The 22,209-nt window shown below is 64.4% G+C and overlaps 2 protein-coding genes across 2 annotated transcripts in view; one reads left to right on the forward strand and one right to left on the reverse strand.

The window, feature by feature from the left end:
* The window catches only part of Col20a1 (collagen, type XX, alpha 1), a 32,637-nt gene extending 26,482 nt beyond the window's left edge, over window positions 1–6,155 (forward strand). The window contains exons 27-36 of the mRNA XM_013030355.1: window positions 2,758–2,853; window positions 2,927–2,980; window positions 3,067–3,120; window positions 3,595–3,648; window positions 4,440–4,511; window positions 5,028–5,063; window positions 5,162–5,228; window positions 5,319–5,444; window positions 5,677–5,752; window positions 5,858–6,155. Coding sequence (XP_012885809.1) covers window positions 2,758–2,853; window positions 2,927–2,980; window positions 3,067–3,120; window positions 3,595–3,648; window positions 4,440–4,511; window positions 5,028–5,063; window positions 5,162–5,228; window positions 5,319–5,444; window positions 5,677–5,752; window positions 5,858–6,155 — 933 coding nt within the window. The remainder of the gene's footprint in view (window positions 1–2,757; window positions 2,854–2,926; window positions 2,981–3,066; window positions 3,121–3,594; window positions 3,649–4,439; window positions 4,512–5,027; window positions 5,064–5,161; window positions 5,229–5,318; window positions 5,445–5,676; window positions 5,753–5,857) is intronic.
* An 8,702-nt stretch (window positions 6,156–14,857) lies between these two features.
* Window positions 14,858–21,833, reverse strand: Chrna4 (cholinergic receptor, nicotinic, alpha 4 (neuronal)). The gene is made up of 3 exons (XM_013030367.1): window positions 21,765–21,833; window positions 15,522–16,751; window positions 14,858–15,213 (listed from the first exon to the last, which is right to left on the reverse strand). Exons 2-3 carry the CDS (start codon window positions 16,740–16,742, stop codon window positions 15,088–15,090), a joined length of 1,347 nt encoding a protein of 448 aa, XP_012885821.1. The 5' UTR covers window positions 16,743–16,751; window positions 21,765–21,833; the 3' UTR covers window positions 14,858–15,087.
* Window positions 21,834–22,209: the final 376 nt, after the last annotated feature.

Below are 22,209 nucleotides of genomic sequence, written 5' to 3' on the forward strand. Positions count from 1 at the left end.
GGTGTGTGCTCTGTGGAGGTGTGTGCTCTGTTCAGGTGTGTGCTCTGTGCAGGTCTGTGCTCTGTGCAGGTGTGTGCTCTGTGCAGGTGTGTGTTCTGTGTAGGTGTGTGCTCTGTGGAGGTGTGTGCTCTGTGCAGGTGTGTGTTCTGTGCAGGTGTGTGCTTTGTGCAGGTGTGTGCTCTGTGCAGGTGTGTGTTCTGTGTAGGTGTGTGCTCTGTGGAGGTGTGTGTTCTGTACAGGTGTGTGTTCTGTGCAGGTGTGTGCTCTTTGGAGGTGTGTGCTCTGTGCACGTGTGTGCTCTGTGCAGGTGTGTGCTCTGTGCAGGTGTGTGCTCTGTGCAGGTGTGTGTTCTCTGGAGGTTTCTTCTCTGTGGAGGTGTGTGCTCTGTGGAGGTGTGTGCTCTGTGCAGGTGTGTGCTCTGTGCAGGTGTGTGCTCCGTGGAGGTGTGTGCTCTGTGCAGGTGTGTGTTCTGTGGAGGTGTGTGCTCTGTGCAGGTGTGTGTTCTGTGCAGGTGTGTGCTCTGTCCAGGTGTGTGCTCTGTGGAGGTGTGTGTTCTGTGCAGGTGTGTGCTCTGTGCAGGTGTGTGCTCTGTGGAGGTGTGTGCTCTCTGCAGGTGTGTGCTCTCTGGAGGTTTCTTCTCTGTGGAGGTGTGTGCTCGGTGGAGGTGTCAGCTCTCTGTAGGTGCAGACTGTGTCTGTGGAAACAGTGAGGAATCGGTGTTCTCTGGTGACAGTTTCCCTTGCCAGCCTGGAAGATGCCTTTATTCCTGGTTCTAGAAATGATTAGGCAGTGATGCTGCATGCACAGGGTACAGATGCAGGTGTCTCCTTCCCATAATCCTAGGTACTTAGGAGACAGAGATCCAAAGAATTGTAGTGTGAGGTCAACCTAGGAAGAAAAGATTTTGAGTCCATGTCAGTTGATGGCTCTGCATCGTGATGGATTTGTCATCTCAGCCACTGAAGGAGCATGCATGGGACGCTGTGCTTCAGGCCCGCCTGGGCACAGGGGAGGGCCCAGTCCTAAAATGAACAAAACGGGCTATCAGGGTGGCTCAAGTGGTCGAGCACCTGAGCTCATTCCCCAGTGGGCCACACTGCCCCCCCCCAGCCAGTCCACGGGGAAGGAGGAGGTCTGGGGAGCTGTCCTGTGTCCCCACCCCCATCCATGTTGTTGCTGTCTTCTGTGGCTTTGGGGCTTCATGACCAACTCCAAAAGCTATTCCTTAGTCTGAGCGTAGAACATGTCTATCCAGAAACTTCTAGAAGGAATTTCCTAGGCCTGGTTTGAGGGGGATGGGAGCCAACTGCAGCCTCTGCAGACCCCGCCTGCAGCAGCTCCCTTCAGAGCAGCAGCCCGCCCCAGCACGCGCCCTCCATCCACCCGGCTGCCTGCCCCGCGCTCCATGTTCCTCTCACCTATCCTCCACGCGCAGCTTCCCGCACACGCACGCACACGCACACACGGAGTCATCACCACAGCCCTCCACCCGCAGCTACACACACACACACACACGCACGCACACGCACACACAGAGTCATCACCACAGCCCTCCACCCGCAGCTTCCCACGTGCACACACACACACACGCACACACACACAGAGTCATCACCACAGCCCTCCACCTGCAGCTTCCCCCCCGCACACACACACGCACACACACATGCACACGCACATGCACACACACACAGAGTCATCACCACAGCCCTCCACCCGCAGCTTCCCGCGTGCACACACACGTGCACACACACGTGCACACACACGCACACACACACACGCACACACACAGTTATCACCACAGCCCTCCTCCCGCAGCTTCCCCCCCACGCACGCACACACACACACACCACATACACACAGAGTCATCATCACAGCCCTCCACCCGCAGCTTCCCGCGTGCACACACACACGCACGCACACACGCACACGCACACACGCACACACACACAGTCATCACCACAGCCCTCCACCCGCAGCTTCCCCCCCACACGCACACACACACACACACCACACGCACACACACACGCACACACGCACACACACAGAGTCATCACCACAGCCCTCCACCCACAGCTTCCCGCGTGCACACATGCATGAACACACGCACACGCACATGCACACGCACACACACAGAGTCATCACCACAGCCCTCCACCCGCAGCTTCCTGCGTGCACACACACACACATGCACACACACACACAGAGTCATCACCACAGCCCTCCACCCGCAGCTTCCTGCACACACGCACACACGCACACACACACATGCACGCACACACACACACAGAGTCATCACCACAGCCCTCCACCCGCAGCTTCCCGCACACATGCACACACACACACATGCACGCACACATGCACACACACACACCCACACACAGAGTCATCACCACAGCCCTCCACCCACAGCTTCCCGCACACACGCACACACACACACGCACGCACACACACACACACACACACACACACAGAGTCATCACCACAGCCCTCCACCCGCAGCTTCCCACACACAAGTTCCTAACCCCCGGTGGGCGCTGCCTGGAGGAAGCCCCATCCGTCTGCTGGACACGGTGCTGTTCTGGTCATCCTCCCCAGCCTCGCGGGGCAGCCCCGCGTGCGTGGCCGTGCCGTGGCTTCGGGCCCTGCGGGCCTCTCCGATGTCTGTGTGGAGGACGTGGGGTGTGTGACCGGTGGGGCATCGCGGCTGGGCGCAGGGGACATGCCTTCTCAGTCCTCCTCTCCTCGGCCTGTTTCCAGGGAGAGCCAGGGCCACCCGGGCAGATAGGGCCAGAGGGCCCTGGAGGTCAGCAGGGGTCACCAGGGACCCGGGGCCGTGCCATCCAGGGGCCCATGGTAGGTGCTCCCCTCCCCCACCCTTCTCCTTCCCCTCCCTTTCCCCCGCTGCCCAATCTACCTTTCCCTCCAGGGTCCGCCAGGGGTCAAAGGAGAAAAGGGGGACCACGGACTCGCGGGCACGCAGGTACCTTGCGCAGGGCTCTGGCGGGGCACAGGTCGGACTCCTCTGGTATGACCTTGGCCACTGCCCCGTGCTTCTGTTCCCTCCAGGGCCACCCTGGCCAGCCAGGCACCCCTGGGAGAGCCGGCCTCCAAGGGCCCAAGGTACGGGCTCGCACCCAAAGGCACTGAGTGACAAGGAGAGCTGACCTGGGGGCAGCGAGGGACAGAGGCTTGGCGTCAGGCTAGGAGGAGGCTGTGGACAGAGACTGTGGAGTCAGGAGGAGGGGAGGCCGTGGATGGAGGCTGTGGGAATCGGGAGGAGGGGAGGCCGTGGACGGAGGCTGTGGGAATCAGGAGGAGGGGAAGGGAGGCCGTGGACGGAGGCTGTAGGAATGGGGGAAGGGGAGGCCGTGGACGGAGGCTGTGGAAGTTGGGAGGAGGGAAGCCGTGGCCTGGTGGTGTGGTACTGTGCATCTGGGACAAGCACTGTGCTGTCCTGGGGCTTTTGGGGATGGGCAGCGGCTTAGAGGGAACAAGTGGGTGCCCACTCCACCTTCTGGGGTGGTCGCCTGCATCCATCACGGGGTGAGGCCCTGTGTGGGACTCTGGTGAGTTTGCCCTTCCTCTGCCCATCAGGGAATGAGAGGACTGGAGGGACCGGCCGGCCTGCCTGGATCCCCCGGCCCCAGGGTAGGACCCCCCCCCGGCAGGTGGGAATCTGGGAAGATGGGACCGGTGGTGGCCTGAGGAGTGCGGCTTCCACCGCGCCTTCTGCAGGGCTCCATCTGCCCGGAGCTCAGCGCCCGTGCCGGGCGCTCATTCCTGGAGCCCCACACAGCCCCCTCGCACCTGTACCCCGACTCCACAGGGCAGAGCACGGGGTCCTGGCTGGCCAGGAGGGGGCAGGTGTGCTGGGTTAGCTGCCCCTGGGCTTCCCGGGGTCTTTGCTTTGGGCTCAGTACCAGGGGACCCCAGGGTAGGGTCTCGGGCAGCTGAGGGGGTGCTGGGCCCTGCCGGTCAGCCAAGCACAGCCTGGCTCTTCAGTGCAGAAGTGCCGCGGGCCACTGGGGAATGGGGGTCAGCCCTGGGCCCTGAGAGGGGCGGGGTCAGCCCTGGGCCCTGAGAGGGGCGGGGTCAGCCCTGGGCCCAGAGAGGGGCGGGGTCAGCCCTGGGCCCAGAGAGGGGCGGGGTCAGCCCTGGGCCCAGAGAGGGGCGGGGTCAGCCCTGGGCCCTGAGAGGGGCGGGGTCAGCCCTGGGCCCAGAGAGGGGCGGGGTCAGCCCTGGGCCCAGAGAGGGGCGGGGTCAGCCCTGGGCCCAGAGAGGGGCGGGGTCAGCCCTGGGCCCTGAGAGGGGCGGGGGCTGGGGCAGGCTCAGGTGCCTGGCTTTGCTGACCAGGGCAGGGGCGCTGGATGTTCAGGTCCAGACTGGAGGGTCACCTCCCTCAAGGCTCACATGGAGCCCCAACTTCTCCATCCCTGCAGGGGCTCCAGGGCCTGGCAGGGAGCAGGGGCTCCAATGGGGAGCGAGGGCCCCCAGGGGCCGTGGGACCCACGGTAAGTGGCCTCCTGCCCAGCCAGAGGGCGTGCAGGCTCAGGGCTCCCTTCCTGAGGCCCGGCCTGCCCTGTGCCCTCCAGGCTGGGGGCAGAGCAGGGGAAAGCCACATCCTGGGCTCTGCACCCTGGCAGGCATCTTGGCTGTGGCACGGTGGGGCTCTAGTGGCTCAGTGGGGGAAGGGACTGAAGAAGGCAGAGGTGGCGGTGTCCGACTCAGGCCTGGCTCTGGTGGGCTGGGGGAGAGGGGAGGGAGCGAGCAGACACTCCCCAGGCGGAGACCCCGAGGTTCCAATGTTCACCTGCCGCAAAGCCCCCCCCACCCCCGTGGGGACGCTGTTCTGCCGAAAGCCGGCCCCACCCAGGCTGCTCCCCATGGGGCCACCATTGGGCCCCCAGTGGCCTCTGCTCCTGGGGCCTTGGCTCTGCCTGGCCTGGGCCGGGATCCCAGGCTGCATGGGGGTCCTAGCCTGCGGCACCTGCGCTGCTGACCGTTTTCTGCATTGCCTCCTGCCGCAGGGGCTGCCGGGGCCCAAAGGGGAACGCGGAGAGAAGGTGGGTGTGGCTGAGAAGCGGGGTGCTGGGCTCCGGGCGGGCCGCCGGGGTGCCCCAGGTCCCTGGCCACGGATCTCAGAGCCATGGCTTCCTTTCAGGGAGAGCCACAGTCACTCACGGCTATCTTCCAGCTGGTGAGCCAGGCCTGCGAGTCGGCCATTCAGAGTGAGTGAGGCGGGCTGTCCGTCTGCGTCCTGGGCGCGAGTCTGGGCTGGCTGACGCCCGCTGACGCCCGCCGAACCCACCCTCTCCCAGTGCATGTGCGGAGGCTCAACTCCTTCCTCCACGAGAACGCCAGGCCCCCAATGCCCATCCTGGCGGGGACCGCGGAGCCCGGCGGGCCTGGACCAACGTCCACAGACAGGAGCCGCGAGGATCAAGGTGCCAGGCGCCCACCAGGGTGGGGAGTGGGGAGCCCTGCTTCCTGTCGGGAGTCAGCTGAAGCCCCCCCGAAGTTGTCGTCAGGGGACTGGGCAGCCTGGGTGCCCGTGGTGCCCACAGAGCCTGTGCCCCGGCCTGGAGCCGGTGATGGGAGCGCATGGGGCTCAGAACCCAATGAGCTGCTGCCCTAAGCTTTCAGCTCTCTGAGGGCTGGACCTGCTGTCCGCCCCAGCACCCCGGCCCCCAGAGCCCCAGCCAGACCAGAGGGGCAGGGGAAGCAGTGCCCCCCCTCTCCCCCATCCTCTCAGGTGAGCCGGCAGCCATTGGTCAGACGGGCAGCCCCGGGCTGGGGGGGAGCCAGCCTCCAGCCCCCCTCGGATGAACCGGTGAGTTCTGGTCACTGCGTCTTCCAGGAACATGTCCCAGAAGGAGGAGCAGCTGGGCAGGACATGCCCAGAGGGGACAGAAAACTACGGGATTGTACAGGGTAGGGGAATCGAGAGCAAGGCCAGCATCATCAAGGTGCAGCCGGGCCTCTGTGCAGGCTCTGGAGGGATCCAGGCCTCTGTGCCAGGCTCTGGAGGGATCCGGGCCTCTGTGCCAGGCTCTGGAGGGATCCGGGCCTCTGTGCCAGGCTCTGGAGGGATCCAGGCCTCTGTGCCAGGCTCTGGAGGGATCCGGGCCTCTGTGCCAGGCTCTGGGGGAAGCTAGGCCTCTGCCAGGTCTTGGAGCTGGTGTCCAGGTGTTCCAAGGGTCACCTTCTCTCCTTCCAGGTGTTCGCGGTACTACCCTGGCTAGCCCTGTGCTTCATCCTGGGCTTGGACAGACACGGAGCGTGGAGACCTGGGAAGGAGTAGACGGGAGGAGGGAAGCCGGGGTCTTTGTAGCCCTCTGAGTTCACATAAATGCCACTGCAGAAACGCTGCCGGGCCTGTCCCGGGAAGGGGCCTTGCTCTGCGCCTCCACCGCTCCCGGCAGGGTTCTCCACTCCTTCCTCCCTCCTGCCTCAAGACAGTGAAGCGCTGGCCCTCCCACCACCCACGGTGCCCACGGTGCCCCCCACTCCCAGACAGTGAGGGCCTGGCCTGGACCGGGTCCACAGGGCGCGTGTCAGGACACAGCATCACCGGGGGAGAGGCTGGGGCAGGGCGCATGTCAGGGACGCACAGAGTCCTGGGTGGGGGTCAGGACAGAGGGCACTGCAGGGTCCTAGCCCCGCTGTGGATGCCCACCTCTGTCCCCACCCCAGACCAGATCCTAACGTCTACCACGCGCCACCCAGCCTCGGCTGGCCTCCTGGTGGGGAGTGGCTTGCGCCGGGGGCACGGCGGGCACACTGCTGGTGCGAGCACCCAGGGGGCTGCGTGGCAGAGCCTGGCAGGCCGAGGAGGCGCCACCGCGTTGTGGAGCCAAGCAGGGGAGGGCTGGACGTCACGCCACATGGCTCACGAAGCTTCGCCGGCCGCTGCTCACTCACGAGCACACGCAGGAGGAGGAGGGGCGCCGGCGAGAACCCCTGCAGGCATGCCAGAGCAGCCCTGTAGCGGCCCAGGCACGGGTCACGGGCCAGTCCTAGCTGGGGAGCAGGGTAATTTGGGGTGCTGTGGGCCTGGCCATTCCCTGGGACAGGAAGGGGGAGCGAGCATTGGTGTGGACTCGCACTCAGGGAGGGAGGAAGCTGGTCACACCACGACGGCAGAACAAGCTGCAGATAAGCCAGGCCTGAAGGTCAGGAGAGCAGGTCACGGGCAGATGAGGTCCAGCAGGGTCAGGAGTGGAGGTCACGGGCAGGTGAGGCCCAGTAGGGTCAGGAGTGGAGGTCACGGGCAGGTGAGGTCCAGCAGGGTCAGGAGTGGAGGTCACGGGCAGGTGAGGTCCAGCAGGGTCAGGAATGGAGGCCACAGGCAGGTGAGGTCCAGCAGTGTCAGGAGTGGAGGTCACGGGCAGGTGAGGCCCAGCAGGGTCAGGAGTGGAGGTCACGGGCAGGTGAGGTCCAGCAGGGTCAGGAGTGGAGGTCACGGGCAGGTGAGGTCCAGCAGGGTCAGGAGTGCAGGTCACGGGCAGGTGAGGCCCAGGGTCAGGAGTGGAGGTCATGGGCAGGTGAGGTCCAGCAGGGTCAGGAGTGGAGGTCACGGGCAGGTGAGGTCCAGCAGGGTCAGGAGTGCAGGTCACGGGCAGGTGAGGTCCAGCAGAGTCTGGAGTGGAGGTCACGGGCAGGTGAATGCTTATCCTGGTGAATCCCCGCTCCTGACTCAGTGGACTTGGACCCATGGATTCCCTGGAACCCCCATGGTCCTGAGAAGATGGTGCGGCCCCTTTTCCTGCCCCTCAGAGACCAGTCTTGGAGGATCTGGCATGGAGGCAGCATACCAAGAGCCTGCCAGGCTGTGGTGAGCACTCCAGAAACACCCCGCCCCACACATGTGTGCACTTGTGAACAAGCATGTCCACACTCAACACGGTGCGTGTCTGCGTGAGTGCGTGGACATGTGTCTTGTGCCTTTGTCTGCGTGTAACATGTGTGCCTCGGCGTGTGCATCTACACCAGCCCATCTGTAAACCTGACCTTTATGGAGGTAGATGTTGACAAAATGAACGTGGAGAGAACACTAGGACTCACTCCACACTCACCAGCTGCTCAGGCCCACCTGAGCCGCGGGACAGGAACCTGCCATGTCTCCCTGGGAGCATTTCATTCATTCAGTTTCTCAATCTTCATTAAAAGGTAAGACAAGCTGTGTTCGCTCTCAGCTATGATCACGTAATCCTAGACCCGAAATGGGCCCACAAGCCTCACCAGCCCTCCACAGGCCGTGTGGGGCCCGCCGGGGAAAGGGTCGGTGGTGTGGCCCAACAGTGAAACACCCCAGTGTCTGAATCCACAAATGACCATTGGAAGACACAGGAGCCCCTGGACTGCGGTCGTGCAAATCTGAACACTCGGCCCTTGGAGGCAGAGACAGGAGGACTGCGCGCTCAGGACCAGCCTGGCCGAGTGTGTGAGGCCCACTCCCGAGACAAACACTCAAAATCAAGTCACTTGAGTGTAAACACTTCCAAAAGCATAGAGACACAGATCCTCAGGGCGGGCAGATTTCTTAAGCAGTGTACAGGAAAGGAAAAACTATGATACTTCATCAAAATTAAAAGCCTTTCTTCAAAAGACAGTATTAAGAGCAGGAGAGGACCGAGCCGAGAGACAAGAAACTCCTGCATCTGCCAAGGGCCTGTGTGGGGTAGCAACCCAAACCTACGAAAGCACACGACTTGCAGCCATGACCAGAAGACACTGAGAAGCCAGCATGGAAGGCCTCCAGGGCAACAGCATGCAAGCGGCCGGGCAGCAGGCGGGGAGGGCACAGGGAGGCCGAGGGCACAGGGACGGCTGACACTACATGCCCTGGGTGGCCGGGTGCTGGGCGAAGCGGCAGTGCCAACGAGGGAACAGAGGCCAGTGTCACGCAGCCGGTGAGCCTGCTAAGGATGGCCTGCACCAGCCGAGAGCAGCGGCGCCCTGTGCAGCAGCTCCACGTGGGAATAACCACGTCCAGCCCTGAGCACGTGCTGGATAAAGACCCCAGGAGATTCTACCAGGAGAAGCCACGAAGTCCACGGTGAGAGAATCAGGCCAGGGCCCCACAGCTCAGTTCCGTGCTGATGGGACACCGCAGTCTCAGGCAGACACGAGGCTCAAGCAGCAGGGCTGGAGGGAGGGTGGTTCACGCCCAGCCAGAGGAGAGCCAGGGAGGCCTCGGGGCCTGGGGCGGGCTCAAAGCCAGAGAGAGAGGCGAGGATGTGGTGGTGCCAAGCCGGTCATAAAGCTTGAAAGCAGGGCTGGAAGGCGACTCAGTGGTAGCATGCAGGAAGCCCTGGGTTCCATTCCTCAGCACCACATACACAGAAAAAGCCTGAAGTGGCGCTGTGGCTCAAGTGATAGAGTGCTAGCCTTGAGCAAAAGAAGATCAGGGACAGCGCCCAGGCCCAGAGTTCAAACCTCAGGACTGGTAAGAAAAAAAAACTCCAGAGCACACAGGGCTGAGCGAGGGGGAAGGAGCAAGGGGGCGGAGCGAGGTGCGGGGCAAGGGGCGGAGCGAGGGGAAGGAGCAAAGGGGCGGTGCGAGGGGCGGAGCGAGGGGCGGAGCGAGCGGCGGGGAGAGGGGAAGGAGCAAAGGGGTGGAGCGAGGGGCGGAGCGAGGGGCGGAGCGAGCGGCGGGGAGAGGGGAAGGAGCAAAGGGGTGGAGCGAGGGGGTGGAGTGAGGGGCGGAGCGAGGGGCGGAGCCAGGGGAAGGAGCAAAGGGGCTGAGCGAGGGGCTGAGCGAGGGGCGGGGCAAGGGGCGGCAAAGGGGCTGAGCGAGGGGCTGAGCGAGGGGCGGGGCAAGGGGCGGAGCGAGGGGAAGGAGCAAAGGGGCGGAGCAGGGGCGGAGCGAGGGGGTGGAGCGAGGGGCGGAGCGAGGGGCGGGGAGAGGGGAAGGAGCGAGGGGCGGAGCGAGGGGCGGAGCGAGGGGCGGAGTGAGGGGCGGGGAGAGGGGAAGGAGCGAGGGGCGGAGCGAGGGGCGGGGCGAGGGGCGGGGAGAGGGACCGGGAGAGGGGAAGGAGCAAAGGGACGGAGCGAGGGGCGGAGCGAGGGGCGGAGCGAGGGGCTGAGCCAGGGGGAAGGAGCAAAGGGACGGAGCGAGGGGCGGAGCGAGGGGCGGAGCGAGGGGCTGAGCCAGGGGGAAGGAGCAAAGGGGCGGAGCGAGGGGGCAGAGTGAGGGGCGGGGCGAGGGGTGGAGCTCCACCACTCTGGGACAGCAGCTCTGCCCTCTCCGGACTCCGCAGGAAACACAGAAAACCCACAAGGGCAGGGAAGACCCAAGCACCGTGGATGCTCAACGGCACCTGGCCAGCATTTCTAGAACATTTCTTGGAACAATAGAAAACATCATGTTCTTTCCCGGTACGTGAGGAATGGTGGCCAAGAGCAACCGTGGGGCCTCCAAACGTGGCAGGCTCAGAAGAGCTAGGTCAACAGGAGAGTTCTCCAACTACCAAGAACTCAGTCGGAAGAGGAAACTTGACAAAGGACAATGGGCATCTTCACGGAGAGACACCAGCCATGGAAACCTCACGGCAATTAGGTGAGTGCAATTCAGGCTGAGGTGAGAGAACCAATCCCCTAGGCTGGCAAAGCCCCTAGGAATCCTTGGTCTGGTCCGAGCACGGGGCCTGGTGCTGAGAATCGCTCGTCAGCAGCGAATGAGCCCCAGCTGCTCACCCAGCCACTTGTCCTGCTCTGCGTCCGCCAGGAAAATACGTTCCTCAAGACGAATTCGCGGCCGCATGGCCCCTAAGCCTCAATTAGAATCGACAGGAGCATCACTCCCCAGTATGCCAGGCTACAGGTAAACCATCGCCATGCGCAAATGCACACACGGCCACACGGAAGCACACATGGCCACACGGAAGCACACACATGGCCACACAGAATCACACACATGGCCACACGGAAGCACACACGGCCACACAGAATCACACACATGGCCACACAGAATCACACACATGGCCACACGGAAGCACACACGGCCACACAGAATCACACACATGGCCACACAGAATCACACACATGGCCACACAGAATCACACACATGGCCACATGGAAGCACACACGGCCACACAAAGCACACGCATGGACATACAGAATCACACACATGGCCACACGGAATCACACACATAGCCACATGGAAGCACACACGGCCACACGAAGCACACGCATGGACATACAGAATCACACACATGGCCACACGGAAGCACACGGCCACATGGAAGCACACACATGGCCACACGGAAGCACATGGCCACACAGAAGCACACACACGGCCACATGGAAGCACACACATGGCCACACGGAAGCACATGGCCACATGGAATCACACACATGGCCACACGGAATCACAGACATGGCCACACAGAAGCACACACGGCCACACGGAAGCACACACATGGCCACACGGAAGCACACACATGCACAGAAGTGCGCGTGAACTGCTGCAGCAGCAGGCGATGCCCAAGTCTGTAGGGAGGGCACCCCATGATGGAACCCAAGCCCCGCTCGCTGACGGGCCAGCTCTGAGAGAGGCGGCCTCTGGGGTGGGGCCCTGGGCAGGGCCACACGCTGAGGTCGGAGGTGCAGCCAGGCCTCAGCTCTTGAGAGGCAGACCCAGGGCGGGAAATGTCAGCCGGGATTAGGGAAATGGGGGCTCCTCTCCACAGACCGGGGGGTGCGAAGGGCACAGGCACAGAAAGCGTTTTTTGCCTTATCTTCGAAATCCCAACACAAACACACTCTGCCGGGTATTAGGTCCTAAGCAGCGTGCTCTCTGCTGTGGTCAAGAAATTAATTTTGGGGGTTACAGCTGACATTTTTCTAGCCGGAACTAGAAGAGACTAGAATAAGAATAAAGCAAGTCAGAGCACAGATTCCCCAGTTGTGTGCAGGCTGTGGACGAATCCGAGGTGCCAGCAGACGCGCCCAGGGAAGCCCAGGCAGTCAGAGTCCCCGTGGCAGCTCGGGGGCCCACATGGCCATGTGCCCGCAGAACCTGCCTTGCACGTGTGGTGTCAGCTTGTGACTCCGTGGCCTGTCCGGGACGAGGGCGCTGGACTTCCTGTGGGGAGAGCGCCGTGCCCAAGCGCCGTGGGCGGTGCCAAGCCGGGACTCGCCCCTCACGGAAGGACGGCTGGGCTCTGCACTGCTCAGAGGCCAGCAGCACCTCCTCCGGGGAGGCCTCCGGTGGGGGCGCGGCCTGCCCGAAGGTGGGAGGCGCAGGAGGGCTGCAGCCACAGCCTCACACAGGGCTCCTTGGCAGGTGGTGAGCCACCGGTCTACAGAGGTGGCCAAGCCCTGGGGTGATCCAGGGCAGGAAAATACCGGCCCGGTGTGAGCTGGCAAGGAGGCGGGCACAGGCCTAGATTGCCCGCTGGCCTTGACGATGAGCGTGAGCCAGCCAGGCGCCCGGAGGCAGCCCGCCCTGGGGCACCGGCCTTGAGCCTGAAAGGCCCTGCAAGAGGACAAGACTGGATCACTGCATACAGATAACAACGCAACACAGGAGACACAGCACGTGCGCACACAGACCCGCACCTGACCCGCACCTGAAAACCATTACAGGAGGGGAACGAGCACACCGAGACTCGGTTTATTCTGACAGAACACAGCTCAGCAACAGAAAGCGGGAAGCACACACAGCAACGCACCGGCACACACAGCACTGCCATGAGCCCGGACACGACCACCGCAGTGAGTTACCAGACGCCAAGGCTCACGCACCGGACCCTGGAGGCGTGGTCTCCAGGTCACATGATGCCGAGGCCCACAGGGGGGGATGGGACGGGGGGAGGGGCTGGGGCTGTCCCACGCCTCACGTCACACCAGGCGTGTGTGCCACAATCAACCTTCAGGCGAAGATGGGGGCTGCCACCCAGGGCTTGGGGCATGGCTGCCTGTCCTCTCTCTGGGCTCCAGCTGCCCTTCGATGACCCTCCGAGTCTCTGACGCGTGCTGGTCTGCTGGGATTCCGGGCCTCGCCTCTGCTGACCCAGAAAGAACAGGGCCGGCCAGTCCCACAGCTGCGCACACAGCTGAGCCACGGATCCGCTTATGCAACACGGATCCCGGCTGATCCGAAGTCTGCGTCTGTGCCCTTCTCCAAGGCCGACCTCCGGTCCCATGTCACCTGCCCCCGGGGCCCCCAGCACCTCGGGGGATGAGGGTCAGCTTGGGGTGTGGCTAGATGGTGGGTGAGAGATGGTGCAGAGCAAACCTGGGCAGTCTCTGTGCCCCGGGGCCCGGGGTTGGCACCCAGGTGACATGTCTCCCGGCCAGGCCTCCAGCTCAGGGCCCGCCTCCCAGGGCACTAGCTCAGAGGTGGTTGGCCAGAGCTGGGTGGCGCTGGTGACACAGCACTTGGAGCTGTCCAGATGCCACGGTTCAGCAGGGACCATGAGTGGCACCATGCGATGGCAGCCGCAGGCTGGGCTCGGGGTGTGCCAGCCCCAGACCTCACCGTGTCTGTCAGTCGAGCACATTCTGCCAGAGGGCAGCAGGGCTGGGCTTCCTGCCCGGGGCCTAGGGACAAGATGGTGGAGGGCACAGGTCCCGCGCGGGGGTGGGGAGGACACAGGGAGATCCGCGGCATCTTCCGTACTCGGTCCTCTCTGGGCTGGGGGCTGTGCCAAGCTGCCCCCCCCCCCGCGGGGACTGTGCTCTCCCGGCCCCTCTGCACACCAGGGGGTCCCCCAACTCCCCTCCAGGGACGCAGAGGCCCCGTGCGGTCCTGCATGCAGGTCCTGAGCAGATCCTGGGCTGCTCTGCCTCCAGCCCCCAACACCCCCGTCCCTGTGGGACCCCGGCCTCCTCTCCCTCCCGTGGTGGGGGCGTCTGGGCCCTCGGGGGCCTAGCAGATCCCAAGGTGGGGATCCTCCGTGTGCCTGGGGGTCCCAGGCCTCCGGGAGCACTGAGCTCAGCACTGCAGGCCCATCACTCAATGGTGACAGGAAGTCCTTCCTCAAGTCTACCCAGCCCCAGAGGGTCCCCCAGGCTGTGGATAAAGGTAGAGACATGGCGGAGGGAGGGGGGAGGTTGGGGAAGTCGGAGAGTGTTTAGAGCTCTGGGTCTGGGCTGGGCTTGGGCTCCACATGGTCCTGGAAAACCCCAGACACAAGTCTTAGGAGTCCGGGGTGGTAGGGCCCTGGAAGGGGAGCCTAGCTCTTGGGGACCAAGGTCTTGCATGTGCGCAGGGTCCTGACCCGAGCTCTATCTGTGTGTGTGTGTGTGTGTGTGTGTGTGTGTGCACCCTCACAAGGGGCCTGACTCGAGATCTCATGTGTGTATGTATGTATGTGCACACGTGGTCCTGACCTGAGGTCTTGGGGGAGAGGGAGTCTAACTATTCTGCAGGCAGGCCCCGGCACAGGCTGGGCTCTTGCTGACGCACCCCAAACCAGACAAAGCAGAGCTGCTTGGACCAAGCCAGACCCTGGCCAGACCCCCGGCCAGACCCCAGCCAGACCCCGGCCAGACCCTGGCTAGACCTCCAGCCAGACCCCAGTCAGACACCAGACAGACCCTGGCTGGACCCCGCCAGACCCTGGCCAGACCCCCATGGCCCTGGCTAGACCCCTGCCAGACCCCCAGACAGACACCAGACAGACCCTGGTCAGACCCTGGTCAGACCCCAGCCAGACCCCCATGGCCCTGGCGCCCCCGACCTTGGGATCTGCCAGGCCCCCCGAGGGAGTGGATGCCCCCACCTTGGGGGGAGGGGAGGCGGCCTCCAGGGACGGGCGGGGGCTGGGAGGCAGAGCTCGTGCCGGGGCGTGCAGGATGTCTGCCATGCGCGGGAGTGTGTGGATGGCAGGAGGTGGGTATTGCCTGCTGTAGGAGCTTTAATCGGGCTCAGGGTGCGACTCTGCCCTGCGAGGAGCACAGACCGGCCCCCGCTGACCACTGCTGTCCAGTCCCGCAGGCCCTGTCTCGCTCCAGGGCTTCAGAGCAGGCTCGGGAGCCGGGGGCGGCAGGCCGGGGCTGGGACCTCCCGCCCGGAGCCAGGAGCATGCAGGCTCAGCCAGCGCCATGGCCTGCAGACCCCGGGCCCCGATCATGTGCCTAGATCATGCCGGCCAGCCAGGGCGGCAGGAAGAGGCCCACGGTGCCCAGCAGGCAGACGATGATGAACATCCAGAGGAAGACACGGTCGATGACCATGGCCACGTACTTCCAGTCTTCCTTCACCTGCAACACAGACACGGTCTGCCGTGGTCCCAAGCCGCCCCAGGAAGGCTCTGTGATGCCTGGCGAAGCCAGCACCTGCTCCACGTGTCCCGGGACGGGCCAGTCCTGACGCCCGAGGGGCGGCGCCCAGCCCCCTGCCCGCCAGCCTGCTTCACCCAGCTCAGCCCAGGGGCCCACAGGGCTCTGAGCACAGGCCAGTGTGTCCCCAAGTGGAGCAGCCCTGTCTGGGGACATGTAGGAAGCAAAGGGCACCTGAGGTCCCAACAGGCCACAGCCTCCTCCCCGGCCCAGCCGAGGCCAGGACTTACCGAGAAGTCCGTGTCTTCTGCCTTCAGGTGGTCTGCGATGTACTGGACGCCCTCCACTGCCCGCGCCAGGGCCGGCGACAGCGGCAGGGGTCTGGGTGGGGCCTTGGTGCTTTGGGTCTTGAGCACAGTGACTGGGAACACAGCGGAGGGCTCCTTGCACGAGCATTTGCACGGAGACGGCTGGTCTGGGGTGGGAGGCTTGGTCCAGCAGGCCTTCGGGGGCGTTGGGGAGCCGGCCAGCTGGCCCTCGGCGGGAGGGGGGCCGTCTCGGGGAGCACAGTACTGGATGCTCCGAGACCGGAACCGGACACTGACCTCCACTGCCTCCCCGGGGCTGGACACGAGCTGGGCACTCAGGGACCTGGCTTTGACAAGCCCCGGCGCCCCGGCCCCACCGGGTGGCCCCCGCGGACCGGGCGAGGGACAGGGGCTGGTCTTCTCGGCGTCTAAGAGCTGTGGGGCAGGGGCCTGGTCAGAGGGCGGCTTGCAGACGGGCGGGGTCTCCGCCGGCGTGTCCGAGCAGACACGGGAGGACGGGCTGGGCGACAGGCCACGGTTGTCACTTAGGACGTTAGGCTGGCCCTCCGGTGGGGGCCAGAAGCGGGGGGCGCTGGCCATCTTGTGCATGGACTCGATGAGCCGCCGGCAGTTGTCTTTAACGACGGACGGCCTCTTCATGAAGAGCAGCCGTGGCACAATGTCCAGGAAGACCCTGCGCACCCAGGCCGGCATGGTGTGCGTGCGCGGCGAGCGGTGGTGCACGTTGAGCACGAAGACGGTGATGACGATGGACAGCGTGACGAAGATCATGGTGAAGAGCAGGTACTCGCCGATGAGCGGGATGACCAGCGAGGTGGACGGGATGATCTCGGTGATGAGCAGCAGGAAGACGGTGAGCGAGAGCAGCACGGAGATGCACAGCGTGATCTTCTCGCCGCACTCGGAGGGCAGGTAGAAGACCAGCACGGTGAGGCAGGAGATGAGCAGGCAGGGGATGATGAGGTTGATGGTGTAGAAGAGCGGCAGGCGGCGGATGATGAAGGCGTAGGTGATGTCGGGGTACACCTCGGCGCAGCACTCGTACTTCCTGGTGTTGTAGGTGCCCACCGCATCCACGATGACCCACTCGCCGCTCTCCCAGAAGTCCAGCTGGTCCACGCGGCTGTGCATGCTCACCAGGTCGATCTTGGCCTTGTCGTAGGTCCAGGACCCAAACTTCATGGTGCAGTTCTGCTGGTCAAAGGGGAAGAAGGTGACGTCGATGCTGCAGGAGCTCTTGTAGATGGCCGGGGGCGTCCACTGCACCCTCCCGTCGTGGAAGAGGTGGGCCTTCGTCAGGTGGGTGACGGCGAAGTCGCCGTCCGCACTGGGCAGGAAGGGAGGGGGGTGAGAGCCTGGCACGGCCGTGCCCCAGCCCTCCCACACCTGCTCACAGGATGTTCCCGCGCAGACGGGCTCGGTCTCAGCCGGAGCCCCCTCCAGCCAACGGTGAGGCCGCAGGGCTCCGTGGAGCCTGGCGGGAGCTCTGGCTGTGACTCAGCTGTGTGCTTTCCGCTACCAGCCGTTCCCAGAACACAGGCGGAAGGAGCCCACAGAACGGCACCGTGGCTGGTGGTCATGTCTGTCTGCAAGAGAAGCGGGACTGGGGCCGGTCCACCTGCTCCCACCGTCTCCACACCGGCCTCCGCCCGCGCAGGGTTCGGGGAGGCTCCGTCGGACTTTGCCGCCCTGGCTTCTGTGGCGTATGAGGAATGTCTGGGGAAGCACAGGCCCTGGAGCCCCCGGCAGGCAGCCTGGAGGCCCTGGCAGGACGGGTGTCCCTGTCCACAAGAACATGCTACGCGGTCCCCGGGGACGGAGACTGTGGACCAGGGGCAGAGGCATCGGACCAGCGCGGCTCAGCCCGCAGCTCTCCCACACACCTCTACCTGCTGGAGGCAAGCAGCTGCGCCCTAGGCCCCTGCCGGGCTTGCTTGAGGTCCAGGCTCTGCCCACGTTCCACCCATGCCCAACAAAGACATGGAAGAGGCAGACTGCAGAGCTGTGCCAGATGCCCCCGGGACCCAAGCCTTCTCTTCCTGCTGGGCAAGACCCAGATCCAGCGACCTCCTTCCCTCACTGGTGGCCAAACGGGAAGGCTGTCCCACCAACGGCCCCCGGAACAGGAAGGCCAAATCCCTGCATGCAAAGGGCAGGACTGTGCAGGGCCAACAGCACATGGGCACCTCCCGCCTCTCGGGTTCTCTGGGGAATTCTCATGTCCGGCACAGAGGCTGGGGGGGAGTGGGCAACAAACAGGAGCTGAGGGCCCTCAGCCCCCTCCTGTGGACAGACCTCCAGCTCTGATCCTCAACCCTTTCCTGTGGACAGATCTCTAGCTCTGACCCTCAGCCTCCTCCTGTGGACAGATCTCCAGCTCTGTGACCCTCAGCCTCCTCCTGTGGACAGATCTCCAGCTCTATGACCCTCAGCCTCCTCCTGTGGACAGATCTCCAGCTCTGTGACCCTCAGCCTCCTCCTGTGGACAGATCTCCAGCTCTGAGCCTCAGCCCTTTCCTGTGGACAGATCTCCAGCTCTGACCCTCAGCCTCCTCCTGTGGACAGATCTCCAGCTCTGAGCCTCAGCCCTTTCCTGTGGACAGATCTCCAGCTCTGCAACCCTCAGCCTCCTCCTGTGGACAGATCTCCAGCTCTGTGACCCTCAGCCCTTTCCTGTGGACAGATCTCCAGCTCTGTGACCCTCAGCCTCCTCCTGTGGACAGATCTCCAGCTCTGTGACCCTCAGCCTCCTCCTGTGGACAGATCTCCAGCTCTGAGCCTCAGCCCTTTCCTGTGGACAGATCTCCAGCTCTGCAACCCTCAGCCTCCTCCTGTGGACAGATCTCCAGCTCTGCGACCTTCAGCCCTGTGCTATGGACAGATCTCCAGCTCTGCAACCCTCAGCCTCCTCCTGTGGACAGATCTCCAGCTCTGCGACCCTCAGCCTCCTCCTGTGGACAGATCTCCAGCTCTGACCCTCAGCCTCCTCCTGTGGACAGATCTCCAGCTCTGACCCTCAGCCTCCTCCTGTGGACAGATCTCCAGCTCTGCGACCCTCAGCCTCCTCCTGTGGATAGATCTCCAGCTCTGCGACCCTCAGCCTCCTGCTGTGGACAGATCTCCAGCTCTGGTCCTTAGGCTTCTCGGTGATATTGTATCTCAATCTGTCCGCTGTGGTAAGTTAGTTGCACTGGCAAACAGCCTCCATGGGGTCCTTCTCTGCTCCTGGGCCCGCCTCAACTTCCCCGGAGCCGAGGTGCCAGCCCCACCCCCGTGCCCGTGGGACCTGGACTGAGGTGCACTCCAGACCTTCCTTCCCTTCCCCAGCCCAGGTCTGCGGAGCGGAGGTGGTGGCGGTACGCCTGCCCCTGCTTCCACACAGGACAATGATGGACACCTGCTCCACACTGAGCTCCCTGAAGCCTGAATGGACCCCGCCAACGCTGCAACACTCACTGTGGGAGCCCCCACGGTGCTGGTCTGACCCTCAGAGGACAGTGCAGCCCTGAACCACAGATTCTGGTGCTTTCTGTTTGCTCTGCTGCCCAGCCCCACTGTTGATTCCTTCCCCCCGGCCGGAGTCAAAGCCTCTGAGCGCTGAGGGGCTTGGGCAAAGGGCGTTGCTCACCTGGGCGTGTGCTCGCTGGCCCTGCGCCACTCGCTGGCCGCCAGATCTGGACCAGTTATAAAGCCATGGTCATCAGCCAGGACCCTCAAGGACCTTCCTGTCACCTCCCCCCCACTGGAGCCCCCACACAGGCCACGAGGGGCACAGAGACCTCATCACCGCCCCCTGCGTCCCAGCCCCTGGTTTCTGCTGGTGAGGAGCCAGACCCTCCCCCCCTCACTCCAGTCCTCCCCGCTGGCCGGACCCCCCCTCACTCCCGCCCTCCCCATTGGCTGGACCCTCCCCCCCCACTCCAGCCCTCCCCATTGGCCGGACGCTCCCCAGGGCACTCCAGCCCTCCTTGCTGGCTGGACCCTCCCCCCCTCACTCCAGCCCTCCTTGCTGGCTGGACCCTCCCCCCCTCACTCCCGCCCTCCCCGCTGGCTGGCTGGCTCTGTGGCACAGGGAAGAAGCGCAGGCGGCGTGTCTCACATCCATCCCAATGAGGCTCTGGCTGGCGCGGCCGGCTGCAGCTTCCTCCCCGCGGAAGCCCGGTTCCCTCTGGATGCGTGGGAGCGGATCTTGCGGCTCCGCTCATTTCAGGCTCCAGTGTGCTTCCTGCTCCCAGCCCCATCTCCCCAAAATCAAAGACTTGCTCCTTCGTGGCACAAATTAAAATTCCCGCACAGCAGTGACCGAGTCCCCTGCCCAGCGACCTCCTGCCAACCGGACGCAAATGGCAGGCTCACTGCTGCCACCAGCCCAGGCCACGGGGGCTGTTTCCATACTCAGAGCCTTCTGCAGGCTCCTGGAGCACTCCCCTCCGCTCCAGACCCGGCTCTGGACCTTACCCTGTGGCCACAGCAGGGGAGGAGTCCAGGGCTCATTCACTGCAGCTGGCCCCGGAGGGACCGACACCTGTGGGCCCGCAGCACCGCTGAGCGCCAGGACAGGGCCGGCTCTCCCGGGCCGGAACCTCATATCTCTGGAGGCAGATGCGTGGGAAGAGCTGGGGCAGGTTGAGAGCGTGGGCTGAATTGTCCCACATGAGCGAGTTCTGGACCCAGGCCCCCCAAGTGCCTAGTGTGTCCCTGAGGTGAGCAAGACCCTCTCCTGCCTGCCTAGCTCCAGATTGGGCTCCCACATCAAAGGGCCACACTTGGGGCCAGCAGGGGTCCCAGTGAAGAGGTCTCCAAGCCCAGGAACCGGCCCCTGGCCTGCTCGGCAGTGGGGCTGACACTGGCGAGGTGGCCTGTCACTCTTGGGCGTCCTCTGCAGCGGCACCAAGCCTGGCATCAGCCGCCCATGCCAGTGACCTTTCGCCCTCCCTCAGACCCGAGGCCGGGGCCAGCCAGCCTCAGCCCCGAGAGGCGCCCGCACCCGTCCTCTCCCAGGAGTCCCGGGGGGAGGAGGCTCGAGGGCAGCGGCGGGCAAGGTGGCATCCCACGCTCCGGTCCTGGTGGATTTGGTCCCTGGCTGCTCACCCGTTCCCCTGCCTGGCCCATCCCGCCCAGGAAGAGTTTGTCCTTCCTAGACCGTGTGTGTCCTCATGGGTCCAACAGGCTGCCCAGGCTTGACCGGTGCGGCCCAGGGGTTTCGGGGAGACAAGTGTGGGCTCCAGGACGCGAAGTTCCAGCCGGAGAGTTAGAGGCAAAAAGCCATCCAGAGGGAGACCAAGAAAGGCCCGGTCCCCACCTGCCTTCGCCTGCCAGCAGTGCCCCCGGAACCCAGCCACTTCCACACACGTATAGTGAGACCATTACCGGCCCCAATGAGGCAGAAGAGCCGGATGCTCTTAATCTGATAGGGCCATTTGTGGGTCAGGAGGACACCCCGGGGCTGGCAGCGGCTGCGGGCGGCCGGCCGGCCCGGCGTGCAAGGGTTCCTTCGCTCCATTTGTCAAGCATTGCAGGAGTCTCTCCGGCCTAAGTGAGACCGGAGGCTCATCCTGGGTGGGTTCAGCTCTGAGCAGGGCTGCGTTGGCTCAGGGGTCCTGGCAAGGCTCGGGGGGGCCGGTGCACGGATGCCAGCCGGCGGGGGCCACGGCCAGTGCCTGGACACAGCACGAGCCACGACACAGCCAGCCTCCCTCCGCTCAGCCTCCACCAGCCTGACAACAGGCTGCAGCAGAGCCAGAAGAGCTGCTTCGCCGACCGGCCTGCCGCCCGCGGGCGCAGCCACCAGGGCGGGCTGAGGAGGACAGACGCAGGGCACTGGGTGCCTCCCGCCTCCTCCTTCCAGAACCTCCTGCGGCCTGCAGAACCCCCACAAGGTTCTGTGCACTGCAGGGAGGGCCCGCCCGCGCCCCCGCCCGAGCGGCCCTGGTTGTGGAAATCACTGGAGTGGAAGGGCCTCGGCCCGCTGTCACCCAGAGGGGCGTCTTAGCGCTCTGCACCCTGGGGGGGTGGTGAGATGGCTCAGAAACCAGAGGCCCCAGGCCAGGGCAGGCAGGCTGGCGCCCCGGCCCCCGCGACCACAGTCAGGCCCCTCCAGCACTGAGCACTGGCCTGGGAATCCCACCGATGCCATGCACGCACGCACGCACGCAGCCCCCCCCCCCCCCGCGGCAGCGCCCTCCGGGCCTGCGCCTGGCTCACTTGTTGTAGAGCACAATGTCCGGCCTCCAGATCAGCTCCGAGGGGATGCGGATGGAGGTGACGTTCTCGTAGTCCCCGGGGTCCCAGCGCAGCTTGTAATCATGCCACTCCTGCGCAGGGAGGGAGAGCCACAGGTGAGGGGCGGGGGCAGCCGGGGGCCCGGGACAGGGAGCCCTGGCCTCTCACCTGCTTCACCCACACATTCGTCGTCATCATCTGGTTCTTCTCATCCTAGAACACAGCAAGAGGAGAATTCAGGATCTATCCGTGTCTCCCGTTCCAGGCTCCCTAGCCACAGCCAAGGGCATGACCGGGGCCACACACCAGAGGGGACCTGGCCCCGGCCATGAGGTGGCCCCTCAGATGGGGTGGCCCTTGTGGTGTCTGTGGTGTGTGTGGTTGAGTGGTATCTGTGGTATCTGTGGTTGGGTGGTGTCTGTGGTTG

Source organism: Dipodomys ordii, unplaced genomic scaffold, assembly GCF_000151885.1.
Source record: "Dipodomys ordii isolate 6190 unplaced genomic scaffold, Dord_2.0 Scaffold129, whole genome shotgun sequence".
Taxonomy (NCBI): domain Eukaryota; kingdom Metazoa; phylum Chordata; class Mammalia; order Rodentia; family Heteromyidae; genus Dipodomys; species Dipodomys ordii.

Excerpts from the sequence above, each read along its gene's own strand:
- Chrna4 (XM_013030367.1), bottom strand. The coding sequence starts at position 16,742 with ATGAAGTTTGGGTCCTGGACCTACGACAAGGCCAAGATCGACCTGGTG. Across the intron at positions 15,214-15,521 it reads CAGAAGACACGGACTTCTCG|GTGAAGGAAGACTGGAAGTA; the intron begins GTAAGTCCTGGC and ends TCTGTGTTGCAG.